Raw genomic sequence first — 15,836 nt, forward strand, 5'->3', positions numbered from 1 at the left:
TCCTTTCTTTCTACACTCTTTCTTTTCTCTGTCTGTCTTTCATTTTTTCTTTCTACTAGGTTTGTTTATTAAAATTGTATTAAGGAGCTCCATCCTCAACCCCTCTCTCATTCGCTCTACACTTTTAGTATTATTAATTGCTTATTTTTGAAAATTTCAAATGATAAAAACATCTCATTCTTGCTCTGTATTACTCCCCAGCTTTTAAAACCTGTTCATACACACTTCATATTTATTTCTCACTTCTACCATCAACCCTAATGACATGATCAAAGCATGTGCACCAAATTAACAATCTCTTGCTAAATGAATTAATCGGAGTCGTGGTTAGGTTGCAAACAAACTCTGGTTTACTAACTCACCTCGTCTGTTCATCATCCGAGTCATGTCTTCTCTCGGCAGCTTCAGGTACTCGTCATTATTGCACGCCTTTAAAGATAAGAAAAGAAAAATCCACGAAAGTTACAGCAGTAAAGTGTGTTTAAAAGTATTTTATGGTTTTAATGCGTCAGAATGTGTGGAGCCTAAAACCCGAAACTTCCTATACAAATTCCTGATAAACAGCGGAAAAAAAATCTAAACAATCAAATCAATATTTTGATGTTACTCTTTGTCTTTAAAAATTCATCAGTTCTCTAAAATCCAAACGTTGAAATTAAGTAAATATTTAAAACAGCGATGTTTAAAACAGTGACCTTTAATGCAGTGATGTTTAAAACAACAATATTTTAAAGCGGCGATGTTTAAAGCGGCAATGTATAAAGCGGCGATGTATAAAGCGGCGATGATTAAAGCGGCGATGTTTAAAGCGGCGATGATTAAAGCGGCGATGTTTAAAGCGGCGATGTTTAAAGCGGCGATGTTTAAAGCGGCGATGTATAAAGCGGCGATGATTAAAGCGGCGATGTATAAAGCGGCGATGAATAAAGCGGCGATGAATAAAGCGGCGATGTTTAAAGCTGCGATGTTTAAAGCGGCGATGATTAAAGCGGCGATGTTTAAAGCGGCGATGTATAAAGCTGCGATGTATAAAGCGGTGATGTTTAAAGCTGTGATGTATAAAGCGGCGATGTATAAAGCGGCGATGTTAAAAGCTGCGATGTTTAAAATGTTGATATTTCTGTAAAGCTGCTTTGAGACAATGTCTATTGTAAAAAGCGCTATACAAATAAAATTGAATTGAATTGAATAAAACAGTGCTGTTTAAAACGTAAAAGTTTAAAAGTGAGAACTTTAATATGGCAACGTTCAATACAGTGATGTTTAAAGTGGAGATGTTGCCGGGGTGAGAGCGGTGTCATAAATCTCACACACACACACACACACACACACACTAGAGATGTGAAGATAGTGGATGTGTCTATGTTCACACCCCTGTGTAGCTTTTGTCTCATCTATGGAGTCTCAAAACAACCGGCTCCTGTGTGAGTCACACACCAAACCCCCTCCCCCTCCTCCCCCCCCCGGCCCTCTTACAACACTTAACTGCTAAAAGCCTCGTCACGCTGTCTGATTCCCACCCTGACACTCACACAGTGTCTCTCTCTCTCTCACACACACACACTCTCAGGGCTTCTGGTCACTCATTCGTTTAACAACCGAGTTCAAATAATTCTCTCAGAATTTATTCTCTCTCTCTATTTTTTCTCTCTTTCTTTTGACAGGAACCTATACAGGAAGAGAACATCGAGAGAAGATATTTACATGGAATCATTTGCAGATTTTTTATTTAAATCTTTAAGCAATTTAGCAGATTTCAAAGAATGTAATTTTTTTTTTTTAAATGTTAATTATTTTGTATATCTGTAAAAAAATTTGAACTCTTATTTGGATGATTTATTATTAATCACTGCAGATGTTTTTCCCTCTGTGGAGAGAGAGATTGAGGGAGGGAGGGAGAGAGAGGGAGAGAGAGAGAGAATGAAATAATAGAAGTTGATGAGCGTGAGTGTAAACATTTTGCCTGGAGCTCACGTTAAATTCACCACATCACCGTCTGCAGTTTTACACAATCCACCTTCACCTTCACATAATAAACACAGCATGTCTCAATGAAAGTGATATTGTGTGTGTCTGTGTGTGTGCATGTGTGTGCATCTGTGTGTGCATCTGTGTGTGTGTGTGTGTGAGATTATTGTTTATCTGAGTAAACTACTATGTCAGTGTTCTGGACAGCATGAAACAGATGTACAGCTCAGTCACACACTTTATTTGAGGTGGCACGAAATGGTGCAAGTGTGTGTGTGTGTGTGTATATATGTGTATGACTGACACAGGTGCCCTCTGCAAGCCCTTACTGCTCACTCTCACGCTCTCCCGATTGCACCTTGAATGATCTCTTCCCACACACACACACACACACACACCGCGGTGGTGGTGAAGTGAAAATACCGGCAACTATTTACCCAACTCCTGAGTTTCCCATGCCAGCGCAAGTCAAAACCTGCTCGAGCCACACAGACCGCTTATCCCAGTCCTGCCTCACTTTCCACCCAGTGTGTGTGTGATCACTTTGAGTCGGTGAGAAAGTCATGACTAGACAGATCCAGATCCCTCGGGCGAACGGGACACAGACACGCTTTCTGTTTTGGGTCATCGTTTTCCGCGTTCCAAGAATGTTTTAAAAATGAAAATGGTCCGGTCATGCATGACGTCATGAGCAATAAATATAAATATAAATATAAATATAAAGAGGAGGACACAAATCAAGTCTGTGTTTGGAGAATAAAAGCGTTAAAACTTTTACACTCCGCCGCGAGTCTCACATACGGCTTTAATCAGGAGAAAGTCTTTCTGAATAAGACGGTGAGAGAGACCGCAGACGGCATGGAGGGTGGGGGTGCACAGGGAAAACTGTCCCTCTGACTCACACTCACTCACTCACACACACACACACACACACACACTCTCTCTCTCTCTCTGTCGCTCCCATGGGAAAATCCTGGACTGTAGCACACAGGAGGCAGGCCTGCACCGGGGCCAGGTCATGTGATCACCCAGCCAGCCAATGGCGTAACAGAGCTTTGATTCAAATCGGACGCACGAGCAGGTAGGCCGCTGAGGAAGTGTGGGAAATAAAAAAACTAAAAAAAACTAACGCTCTCTCTGTCAGAATAATGAAATCCAAAAATCTATTTGTTTGTTTGTTAATGAGCTTTTTTGTATTTCTCATAACTCATTTTGGGCTATAAATAACATTTTAAACACCCGAGCGTTTATCTTCAGCCCTGGGATTATATTTCAATAATAAATTAAATATGAATCACAGTGTGACATTTAGATAAATGTGATGTAGGTTTCAGGAATATTTACAGACAAACACTTAAATGAAATTAATTTTTTAAAGAGGACACTAAGGACTTGGTTAGGTATTTGTACATAAATATGTATAAAAGTTATAAAGTTAAAGAGAGTATTAATATCACTCCTAAGGGAGCGCAAGAAAGAAAAAAAAAGGAGAAAATGGCTTTTTTTAAAAATGAAAATGACGATAAAAATAAATCATATATTGTTGTCAAAACTATTAAAACAAAATGAAGGCAAAATGTGTTTATTTTTTAAGAAGGTTAAACTCTCAAAAACAACCAATAACAACAAACTAAATTAAGCCTGTAAAACTCGTCTCAATCACACTTCCATCATAACATCCATATAATAGCGCTGTGTATAAATATTGGCACCTATGACGCATATAAAGCTCCAACACCACCTAAAATCTAGTTTAACCCCTGCTAGCTACACCAGTATGATCATTTAGCACACCGGGCAAGAAATCCTGACCTTTCCGTTCCAATCACAAATACACAACCCTGTACTTTCACCTAAACTTTATTTAACTGGATAAAACACATGCATTTTGTTAGCTATTACTGAGCAAACATGTCTGAGTCTAATATTCTAATAATTTCTCACGGGTCCAGGATGGTCGGATGTCCCACGGGAATGGTTTTTTTTATACTTTTCTTTTAACAAGAGCTGCAAATTAGCGGCCGGCGAGTTTTAACCAACGCTCAGAGGAAAGAAAAAGGACAAAAAAAAAGGTTCAAACGAAACGACTGTTTACTGTAAAACTATTACGACATTGTACTGCATTAACACACATGACATCTGGAATATTCTTTAAGAAAACGAACTAATTTGAAGTTGTAGCTCATTATATTTGGGTAATTCTGCCATTTTTTATTGAATAATTTATGAAAGAATGACTCTGTTAATCAGGATTATTGGAAGCCGCATGGAACCCTACAGAAATGCAGTTTTTGTTGGCGATACAGCAGGATTTTCCTCCACACCGTGCATCGTGACGACACGTAAACGCCTCACTACGTTCCTGCGCTCAACACATTAAATATCACAATACAATCACTGATTATATTTCACTACATCCAGAAAACATTCCCAAATTGTCCTTTTATAACCGCTTCACCACCCAGAAATGTTTATTCTGAGCAGAAGACTTGGCTGGACGTCGCAGGGCTGTGTGTGTAGCGTGTAACCGGACCCCGGAGCGCTCGTTTGTTTGCAGTAAAGTGCACGGGGTTGACCTCCTGCCTCATCGCCACGGCTCCTTAAGGTGGTTTTCATTAGCGGGTCTGTCAGCGCTAATAGCATGTGTGTTATTATTCACAGTGTGTGTGAGAGCGAGCGAGTCTACAGTCCTGATCTCCGGTACTGGGTAGGAGACGGTCAAACAACAACAACAAAAAAAAGCCTCGCAGATGTGAAGATGAACGCTGCTCTGGAACGTCGGAGAACTCGGGATGTTCTCGCGCTCCGAGTCGCGGCACAACAAACGGCGTGGAGTCTCACGGCGGCTTGTGGCAAGTTTTATCGCAACCTCGTTTACGATCTGCGATCAATTTACGCACGACATACGTTAAACTCTTCTCAACGTACGGTTCTAGATGAGGATCACTCATCTAGAACTCTTCATCTAGAACGCGGGGTTCTCCGGTTTGTCCCTCTGAAGTAAAACTCCGCCATGAAGCATGTTGATGATCGGGTTTCGATCGTCAACAAATCGTCTTTTCTCACGTATGAATGAGAAACCCAGTGCGGACTGAGCAAATGTTAGATTCACAGTCCCAGAATGCAGTGCAGCTACCCGAGCGCAGAACTCGGCTCAGCTGGTTAGCGATCTACGAGATGATGGGATTAGCGTGAAAATGGACTAAAAGACTAAAGCGCCGCTGCATCGCACACTTTAGATAGAGAGGAGTAAATCCCACTGCACCGCTATCGACAGGTTTTGGGAAAGGGATTGTGGGTAATGTGTGAAACCGTTAACCAAAGTGGAAACAGAGCGGCATGTTAACGTAAGAAATTGAAATTTTAGTACAAAATAGAGAAGATCGCATGTTAATAATCAATCAGTAATTTTCTTTAAAGTTTTTACACAGAACCCGACAGCGCAGTGGTGGTGGTTGGTTTTTTGTTTTTTTAAAGAAGGACGCTTCTACAATTTTGGAATGGTTTTAGGTATGGAAATGTTTTTGAGAGTTACATCAGAAAAAGTATATTAGAGAGAGAGAGAGAGAGAGAGAGAGAGAGAGAGACAGAGCGCACAGGTTCTCTTGTTCCTTCACGCCCGATTAACCGTGACAATCGTCCCATCCTGTTTCCCAGCGTATTGTCATGGGAGCGCTACCAGATACCAGCGTATTTCACACTCGCCGTTCACGCCGCCGCTCCTCTCCTCGCTTTCTGTTCTGAAGTGACACACATCCAGCAAGCATGCGGAGAATGTCCTCCACGCACCGTGAGTCATCCTCGGCTCCTCGACGACCTCGGGCCAAGTTTGGGCCTGAGAAACACGCCGAGCCCGGCCCCGCCCACACCTGCACCTGCAGCCAATAAGAGCCAATCCAGCGCATACCAGCAGGGTGAACGCTTTACCTTACAGCTCTTTCACACGTTCTTAATTGATCAGAACGCATGATGATTACGTGGGTGTAGAATTCCAGCAAAGCAATCAGGATGATCATGTGTGAACAGAGCGCAATAAGTTACTAAAGACGTGGCGTTAAAATGTCGTTTTTAATCCTATGACACGCTCCTTTTCCTCGTGCTAGCAAGGTCAGCAAAGTTTATCAAGAAACCGGAGCGATTCAGAGATCCACGATTTGAAACGAGGGAGGCGTCGTTACCCGTACTTCGGTCCGATACAGCGCTCATTTACTCGTTTTAATTAAAGCAAAACTAAATCATGGCCGCATATCCCTACTTGAAATTCTTTCTTCCGAGAGGAACGGTACAGTCCAGGACCATGCGAAGGGAAAGAAATCGGAGCGTGACGTGTCCCAGAGGAAGCACCTGTTAGCCTTCACCCTCTCAGATAATGGGGTGGGAACTGGCAAGAACTAAATCGAAGAGAAAATCGGGTAAGAAAACAAGACGAGGGCGCAGGGTTAAGGGGTTAATGGGGTGGGCTGAGAGCGTGAGAGGGAGACGAGGGTTCAGGTCCCTCAGGCCTGCAGATTTCGGAAGCAAATTTCTGCAGATAGAATAGAACTTCCTCTAAAAGTCCTCCCTGGTTAAACACCTCTCCTCGGTTTGGCCGACGATCAAACACGTCTCTGTCGGGATGAGAGTCCACAGGGGACGATGCCGCGTCCGGTCATGGATTAAAGTGAGCCGGGACAATCCGGAACGGCGTTGCGGAACCCTCGGCGTCATGCAAAGGGTATAAAATCTGAGTTATCTGCTCGTACCTGCTGCGTGACGGACAGACACTGCGTACACACCGATACAACGAGGTCCAATCGAGAGAAAAAATAAGAGCAAATCGTGTTTCGTCTTTAACAAAAAGTCGTCCGGTTTGCCGTTCCAGGCGTGATCTGAATCGGAGACGGGAATGTAAACAATCAAAATCACGACCGTGTAAAGACCTGATCATCTTACCTTACTTCACCTTACTCCGTAAATGCAGCTAGCTTGTTGATCTGGTGATTAAGTTAGCAAGCTAGTCCGTAGTGAAATCTGATCTGGAACACAAATTAGATTCTAGATATGTGAATTAATAAAAACAAACCAAAAAAAAGTAGATGAATTAATAAAAGTTCTTTTCTATTTGAACGTTAAATGTTTAATTAGCTTCCCGTGATATTCACTGGGTTAGCGTATAAACATCAGTATTTTGAAACGGGAACCTCCTCCGCCCCAATCAGAGATCCACCACCTTCCAAACTCCACTACCAAACAAGCGCCGATGCCTTCGCAGGCGTAAAAGAGGTCTCGTTCCTGGGCTGGGAAGAGCGTGCGAACGGGTCGGAACGACGTTTATCGAGGCAGAGAGAGAAGAACACACACCAGCAATGGAGAGCAGATAACGAGGAAATGAAGGGGAAAGGGGGCGCGGGGTTAAGGGCTAATGACGGAAAAGACTTCAAAGCTCCTGCTCTCGCAGCGTCCATGTCGACCAGAGGAACTCGGAGACGCAGAACAACAACAGAAAGGGGGTGTGTGACAGAAGGAAAGAGGATACAGAGGTACACGTGAACTGTATCCATGGAAGTAGGAGGAGAAGGTTATTTTATTTAACAGTAGACACTGCCACAAAGCCGCTTTACAGAAATCCTCATTAGGATGTAGATTTATATCCTTACTGTACAAATCCAGAGGAGACAGTAGCGAGGAACATCCTCCTGAGATGACATGAAGAAGAAAACCTCTGAGGAACCAGACTCGAAATGGAACCACTTTTTGAGGAAACACAGTAAAGAGAGACGTAGCTTATTTTTTGGCGGCTGTGGTGTAGTCACAACAGACGGCCCAAACAAAACCAAGGGTGCCAATACTTTTTACAGTCTGGGTGGGGGGGGGGGGGCAGCCTGTGTACTGACAAGTACACTGTTTGGGATTCATTTGGGATCACCCAATTAGTGATCGGCACTGTTTTTAGCTCCACCCACCATATCTATCTATTCAGTTTTCTTTGAATAATTCCGGTTCAAATCCAAGTTAAAAACAAAAATGTTCTGTATTTTAGATACTAGTAAGTCTAATAAACATCAGTTTAAATAAATATCAGATAACATTCACATACTGGCACCCTGTCCAGGGTGTACCCCGCCTTGTGCCCGATGCTCCCTGGGATAGGCTCCAGGTTTCCCTGTGACCCTGAAAAGGAGGAAGCAGTAGCAGATGCATGGATGGATGGACGGACGGATGGATGGAAAATGTTCACGTTTCAAACAGTCTACGAACGCCTTCATAAAGACGTTTGTAATCTCACATGAGAACAGATCCTCCTTCGCAGGTTCTTCATCGCCTGTTTGTTTCTATCAAAGTCTAAAAAAAGTGTTTCAAACAATGATTTAAAAAGAGATAAAAGTTTTGCTGCATTGAACATGGAAAGTCATGAGTCATCATTTTCCAAATCTGACAGAAGAAGAAAGAAAAAACCCGAGTTGTCAAATCAAAATGGCCGCTTACAGCACGAACAGTAAAGACGGCAGTTAGGCTGGGTTACGCTGAATATACTGTAAGTATTAACTTCAGATCGATCAACATACAGACATATTCATGTGTTTTATCCGTAACACTGACTGTACAGGAAAATATACATCACTCAGAACAGTCAAAGACCACAGACTCTGTTTTTTTCCTCACTCTGTAGCTCAGAAATGACGTCATTCCGAGCTCCGACTTCCTGCTCCCGAGGTAAGCGACAGACCCACGGCAGCGACACCCATTCTGCTCAGAAGTATGAAAGCGCGCAAACGACGCATGATTATGAACGGATTCTTCTGTCGACGTAAACCTGCGATTATAAGCCCCGCCCTCAAAAACAACGCCAGAATATGCCATCGAGTATCAAGCGTGAAAACGTACTAAACGTAGGAGGACGTGCTACGGGCGGAATGGGGGGGGGGGGGGGATTTATAGGGAAGGTTGTGTGGTGTGAAAGCGGTGAGGTGAAATCTAAAGAATGGCCAATCTGAGAGAGTTCCTGTGTCACAGACCCCAGCTCTAACCCTTCACCCCTCCCTCTCGCGCTCTCGCTCGTCCCCAAGCCGGCCCCAGTCAATTCCCCCGGGCCTGAGGCAAGTCCCCTTTCAGTCTCCTGTGACACTCATTATGAGTGTGGGAACTGAATCCGGCCGTCAGTCCGTGCCCCTGTGGTCCTTCTCACCCCTCAGCAACCTGCCCACCCGCCCCGCCCCCCGCCCGCCCGCCCCACCACCATCCCATCAACTCTCTCTCTCTCTCACACTGATATGATGAGACCTGCTCCAACTCCAACATCTCTGATATCTCCCAGAACAGAACTGAGAGCCGTCTCTCCCTCTCTCCATCAAACACCGAAGCCCCCCCCCAAACACTACCACCACAAAAAAAAAAACAACTCTCCATCCCTGACGCTATCTCTTCGCCGATAACCATGGGAACGGCTGTGTGGGAACCAACCGGCTCGGCTCGGCTCACCAAAATAGATCCGGGAGAGAAAGACATAAAACAAAAAAGCGCAACAGAAATGAAGGAATGTCTCCCATGACAGGGGGCGGAGTTAAAGTGTTGATGGACAGGTAAATGTCACCAAGTTTTTTTATTCCTCTTACACCACAGCAATTTACCAACGAGTACAATTTGTATTTATTAAAGAACACACGTCATACTATTTATATGATAAATATATGATATGATGGGCGGTGGAGGCTTGGAGGTTAAGGCTCTGGGTTACTGATCAGAAGGTCGGGGGTTCGAGCCCCAGCGCTGCCAAGCTGCCACTGTTGGGCCCTTGAGCAAGGCCCTTAACCCTCTCTGCTCCAGGGGGCGCTGTATCATGTCTGACCCTGCACTCTGACCCCAACTTCCTGACATGCTGGGGTATGCGGAGAAAAGAATTTCACTGTGCTGTAATGTATACGTGACCAATAAATAAAGACTATCATTATCTGATTACTGTTCATGAAACCTTCCCTCACCTTCCCTCCCTCCCTCTCTCTCTCTCTCTCTCTCTCTCCCCAAGTTACTCAGACAAATCAACAACCACGTAAAAACCACGTAGAAACTCCTCTGTCCTGAAGATTTGGGAAAACTGAAAGTTCCAGCTTCACCTCTGACTGTTACACAGCGCTGACACTGGAGACTCCTTCCGTAAACACTACGTAAACACATTTCTCCTTACAGAAAACCATTTTTTAATCCGCTGTACACGTCCCTGTGAACAAGACGTTACTATAGAAACGATAACGTATCAGAACGAGTGCATTAATATAAACCTGCGCTACTGTCAGAGCCGCTGCTCTAGAGAATTAATCAACACTGACGCCACCAAAAGAACAGTCTGATAGCAGTCCAATCTCAGGCTTGACGTGAACTCTGAAAAGGTGAAAGGCGCCCAGGGGTAACCTTCGCCCTGCTCCTCCTCTTCCTCATGCGTAAGCAACGTGAATGCGTTCGTGTGGTTCTTGTGAGAAAAACCAATCTCTCCATCCGGAAAGGAGAGAGATGGAGGAACGAGTGCGTCGTCTTTTTTTTTTGCGCTTTGCTAATTTTCCATTCCACTTTTATCCTGTCTCTATGGCGAGGTCGGGCGCTCCCGCTCTCAGAGCCGTTCCCAGGCCGGACCGTCTGTCCCACAGGAGGAACCTCCGCTCGACCCTTCCCAACCCGGAGCGCGCACGCAAACACACACACACAGCCATCGATAGCATCGGCCCTGGAAGCTCTGCCAGCCACTAATAACTCCGCCCCCTCAACCCCCCATTCCCAGGCTTAATACACACACACACTTCCTTTTGGCTTTAAATGCTGTCAATGCAACACACACACACACACACACACACATTTCTGTTCGGTGACGAATCGTGTTTTACCCCACACTTTCAGAAACAGGAACAAGCCCTAAATGAGAACCCTGTGGTTCTAACCCAGTGGGCCGAACACCAGTAAAAGTTCTAGCGGTGTAGAGAAACGCCAACATTGTGAATTGAACCCTTTAAAAGTGAACCGACCCGAGACCATCTTGGGAGGTGGGTTAGGGTTAACCCAGTACGGTTCGCTAAAAACGTGCGTTACGAACACACGCAAACCCTCGTACAAGCCTCCGTACAAAAATCGCGTTATTCGACATGGCTGCGTCTGCTGGAAGAGCGACGTTTTGTTACGGACAGAAATGAAACAGCTGCACTTCTCCAAATTTAGAAGGATGACTATATTAAGAAACAACCATCAGCTACCCACATAAATAAATTCAAAAAAGTGTTTCTGCAACTCTCAGCACGACTGAAGGACGGAGGATTTGACTGGACCGCTCTGATGTGACGAGATAAATGGGAAGAAGTTACGGCAGAAACACACACGCCACACGACATAAACCGCGATCTAGTGGACGGTCGGCCGGTGTCATTTCTCGGTACAAGCCCCTCGGCGAACCCGACGGACGTCGTAGAGAGAGGACGCGTTGACAACAGCGAGGATAATACTGTACGTTCATTGCAAACTTGCTTTACCTATTTAGCATCAGAAGAGGACTGAGACCCCATTACTGCTTAAAAGGACCAAAAAAAGGATAAAGGAGGGCGTGAATAAAGAGAACTAGGTCCTTCTTTCACTCGCTTCACCTCTTTGGTCCACTTCAAGGGGTGCGAGTTCGGTTCTCTTAAACTCAGAGGGTGTGAAACACCGTCTGTCTAGTGATGTGGTTCATCAGCACACGTCACCTGCAACCGAACCCCTGACGAACAGCTACCACGGAGTTCTGAACGTTACTGACCCGGCTAGTAACAGCACGAGCAGCTAGCGTAATGGCGAGACAAAAGGGAGGGGGCGGGGGCTCAGAGAGAGCGTGACTCGGTACAGTTATAGTTCTCACAGTTCTCGTCCAAATCAACAGTACTCGAGACTTGTTTGGTTTCATCCTTTAAAGCTTCCAAGTAGAACCTCCTTATAAATCTAGAACCCATTAACCATCTCAGTGTGTGGTGTTTCATGCCATGTAACCGAATAGCTACAAAAAGTACTCGTAGCCCCGCCCACCCACCCCTCTCTACCAATAGATTTTCTCCCTCACACACACCCACACACACACACACCCCTCTCCTTCAGTTCCAGACGTTCCTCATTTAGCAAACACACAACCACGGGTCACTGATTCTCTCCCTGTAAAACACACACACGGTCACACAGATGCAGACAAAACACACACACAAACACACACACACACACACACACACACACACACACACACACACACAGACTATTCCCATGGAGCATCAACAGCCACCACTACAGCTACATTTACAGCAGTCGTATTAAAATGGTAGGTATATATATAAGGAATAAACACCGTGTGTGTGGTGCTGTTACAGGAAAATAATCAGCGATGCAGGGCTACCTTACCATCCTGAAGTCCCCGAGTGTTTTATTTCTCTTACACCGCAGCAACATACCAACGAGTGAAGTTATGCATTTATTAAAGAACGACACATCATAGTTTTTATCCGTTTCTAGTTACAGTAACAAGTTAGCTCCTGACGTTACAGCAGCTAAACACCGTGGTAAAGAATTCACAAAGAAGCGTAAACTCCTCTGTCCTGAAGATGTCACAAAACCTAAAGTTACTGTGAGTGTTACACAGCGCTGACACTGGAGACTCCTTCCGTAAACGTTACACAAACACGTTTTGAGCCGTTTATCTGAAGCGTCCGCCGTACCAGTCTGCGAACGGGCCGTTACTATAGAAACGATGACGTATCGATAAAAGCGCGTTCATATAAACCCCGCGCCGTGGTGTGACAGCGGATCAGGAATACATTATACATAATTTGGGGAAAGTTCGGAGAGTTCAGCGAGGAAGGAACGTTGCGAAACGCTTTCTGTGGTGTTTTTTTTCAGCGATTCGTGTCGTGACTCGTGTCGTGCGATGTTTTATTATTTTTTTTCCGCATGTGGAGGCTGAACTGCTGATGACTCAATGTGTTATTAAATAAAATGACTGCGATGTAGCAAAACACACCGTGAAGACCCGGCTCATGGCCGCGGGGTGTGTGTGTGTGTGTGTGTGTGTGTGTGTGTGTGTAACATGTCTTACAGCTAAGTTTAATTCCACTCATTATACTCAGGAATGTATGAATATCATCATATGAGCATTAAGAGCTTACACTGTTCATCGATATCAGTCTATTATAAAGCTAACAAATAATAAAATAAACTGATCCTCATTAAATACGAACATTTCCATTAGCAGGAATCAAAAGTTTCCGAGGCGGAGCTACGTATGAGCTCAGACTGATGTCGATAATAAGAAACAAGCTTTCGACCAGTCATGTGCACGTTTAGATGAGGACGACGTGGCATCCCGAAACATTTACACACACACACACGCATGATGAAATGATAGTGGTTTCCATGGCGTTGCCGAAATATATTCCTACAGGTTTAATAAATCACTGAGGTTGTAAATCAAGGCTAGTTTACTAGAGTTAGAGGATAATGCTAATGCTAATGCTAGGCTATTAGGGATGGCAGGAGGCCATGTGGGCAGGGTTCTAATTTACATATTCATGAATATTCATGAAAAGAAGGGGTTTTAATAAGGGGAAATGTGTAGAGATGTTCCTTGGTCACGTTTATTCTTACTTATAAATTAATCTGAAGTAATTCCAATCGGGGGCTGTGTGTGTGTGTGTGTGTGTGTGTGTGTGTGTGTGTGTGTGTTCTCGACTCACAGTCTGATTTAGGAACACAGTAAATATTCCGTCTGATAAACAGTCGGAAAATATTGTGATGACTCGGACATGACTCGGGGGCTGCCTTACATCTTTCAACCCTGGAGGAAAAGAAATGCGCCCACCCACTTAGAGAGAGAGAGGGAGGGAGGGAAGGAGAGAGAGACAGTGAAAGAGAGAGAGAAAGAAATACGTTTCTGCACAGGCGTAAAACGCTGTGCATCTCACCTAAGTGTGCATGTTAGTGTGGAAGTGAACTACGGTAACCTTTCACTCTGCGCTGCTTAAAGAGAACGCACACACACACTCGCGCACACACACACACACACACGAGAACATAAGCAGGCCTGTCTGCCCGGGGCCAATTCTCATGACATCACCACCCTGCTGGAATGCAAAAATCCACGACTGGAGGAGCTGAGAGGGGAAGAGTCTCTCTCTCTCTCTCTGCATGTGTCTCTCTCTTTCTGTCTCGGTCTCTCTATTCGTCTCTCTCTTTGTGTGTCTCTTCTTTTCCATGTGCCTCTCTCCATCTGTGTCTCTCTTTCTTGGCATCTCTTTATCTGTACCCGTCTCCCTCTTTCACTGTCCCTCTTTCTCGGTCTCTCTCTTTCTTTCTGTGCGTGTCTTTTTTTCAGTGCCTGTCTCTCTCTCTTTCCATCTTTTTGTGTGTGTCTCTCTATTTTTCTGTCTGTCTCTCTCTTTCTTTCTGTGCCTGTCTCTCTCTCTTTCACTGTCCCTCTTTCTCTCTATCATTCTGTGTGTGTCTTTTTTCTGTCTCTCTCTCTCTCTCTTCCTGTGCGTCTTTTTTTCTGTGCCTGTCTCTCTCTCTTTCCCTCTTTTTCTGTGTCTGCCTCTCTCTCCATGTGTGTTTCTGTGTGTGTGTGTCTCTCTTTTTCTGTGTGTGTCTTTTTTTGTGCCCGTTTCTCTCTCTCTCTCTCTCTCTCAGTGTGTGTTTCTGTGTGTCTCTCTCTCTTTCTGTATCTCTCTAGCAGTCTCTCTCACACTAGTGGATACAGTTGAGTGCCAAGATTTTCACTTATTTATTTATTTATTTTTACCCCTATGGTACCCCATGGTTTTGGGAAAAATAAAGGGGGGGGGGGGGAATGGACTTATGATTTTATGATGCAGTTCCAAGTAAACAGACTAGAAGCAGAAAATGAAACACGGGTGAATCCTGAAACACGACGATAATCCAAGAACCACTTCCTGTCTCACACTTTCGCTCGTCTTGCTTCTTAAAACACGTTTTAAAATGCCTCCGCCTCAGTCGCCCAGTACCGTCACCACTCTGCTGCACGTGTCGGGGAAATCCGTTCTTCACGTCTCGGTGAAGTCTCGTAACTGTTGACTCGGGTGGAAACCGACAGATCGGACTTCTGATACACACGTATCGTCAGTCCAATCGGGCTTCAATCAGGCTCCGCCCCTTTCAGCGTCATCCGGCTCAGTATATTCAACACGGGTGGAATTTCTCTCTCACTAACCTTCTCTCTCCATCTGTGTACTGTATTCACTCCACCACACTTTCTCCTTCTCTCTCTCTCTCTCTCTCTCTCTCTCATTTAGCCGTTTAACTTCATCCAGTCAAACGATTCGTTTTAAAAGCAGATGACGATCATTGTGTTAAAATAAAAAAGCTATGTGTAGTTGATATTGGTTGTTAGTGTTATTTTATAATACAGTAACTGAATCAGTCGAGTATCTGTACATGAAGAGAGCGAACCAGTCATGCATGTAATATGCAACCGCAAGTACGACTAACATCGCTCAGATACGTTTAAAAAACAAGAAGAAATAAATACAACATTAAAACACACATCACGGCTATCCACCGATCCGTTGCTGTGGGAGTCGATCAGTTTCGACGTGCGTAACACTGATTCACTCACTGTAAGCGACTCCTTCAAAAAGAATGATTCGTTCTTGAATGATCTACACCCTAACTCTGTGTGTGTGTGTGTGTGAATCTCTCTCTTCCTCTCTTCCACTTTTTTCCTTCACGTTCTCTCGTGCTGAATCTGAATCGATTCACTTTGATTCGATTCAATTCAGTGTGTGCTTTATTGGCAGGGAAACCTGCTGTAGGTTTATACTACTGGCATAAAATTTTACATTTATAATAAACAAAATCACTACTGTCACTACCCCCAACCCCCC

At 44.4% G+C, this 15,836-nt stretch overlaps 1 protein-coding gene across 3 annotated transcripts in view; it reads right to left on the bottom strand.

The window, feature by feature from the left end:
* exd3 (exonuclease 3'-5' domain containing 3) overlaps positions 1-15,836 on the bottom strand; it is a 50,303-nt gene that overhangs the window by 5,075 nt on the left and 29,392 nt on the right. For all 3 annotated transcript variants that reach the window (XM_053644704.1, XM_053644703.1, XM_053644702.1), the window contains one exon: positions 363-429. In XM_053644704.1, coding sequence (XP_053500679.1) covers positions 363-429 — 67 coding nt within the window. The remainder of the gene's footprint in view (positions 1-362; positions 430-15,836) is intronic.

The sequence above is a fragment of the Ictalurus furcatus genome, chromosome 16, assembly GCF_023375685.1.
Source record: "Ictalurus furcatus strain D&B chromosome 16, Billie_1.0, whole genome shotgun sequence".
In the NCBI taxonomy this organism is placed as follows: Eukaryota; Metazoa; Chordata; class Actinopteri; order Siluriformes; family Ictaluridae; genus Ictalurus; species Ictalurus furcatus.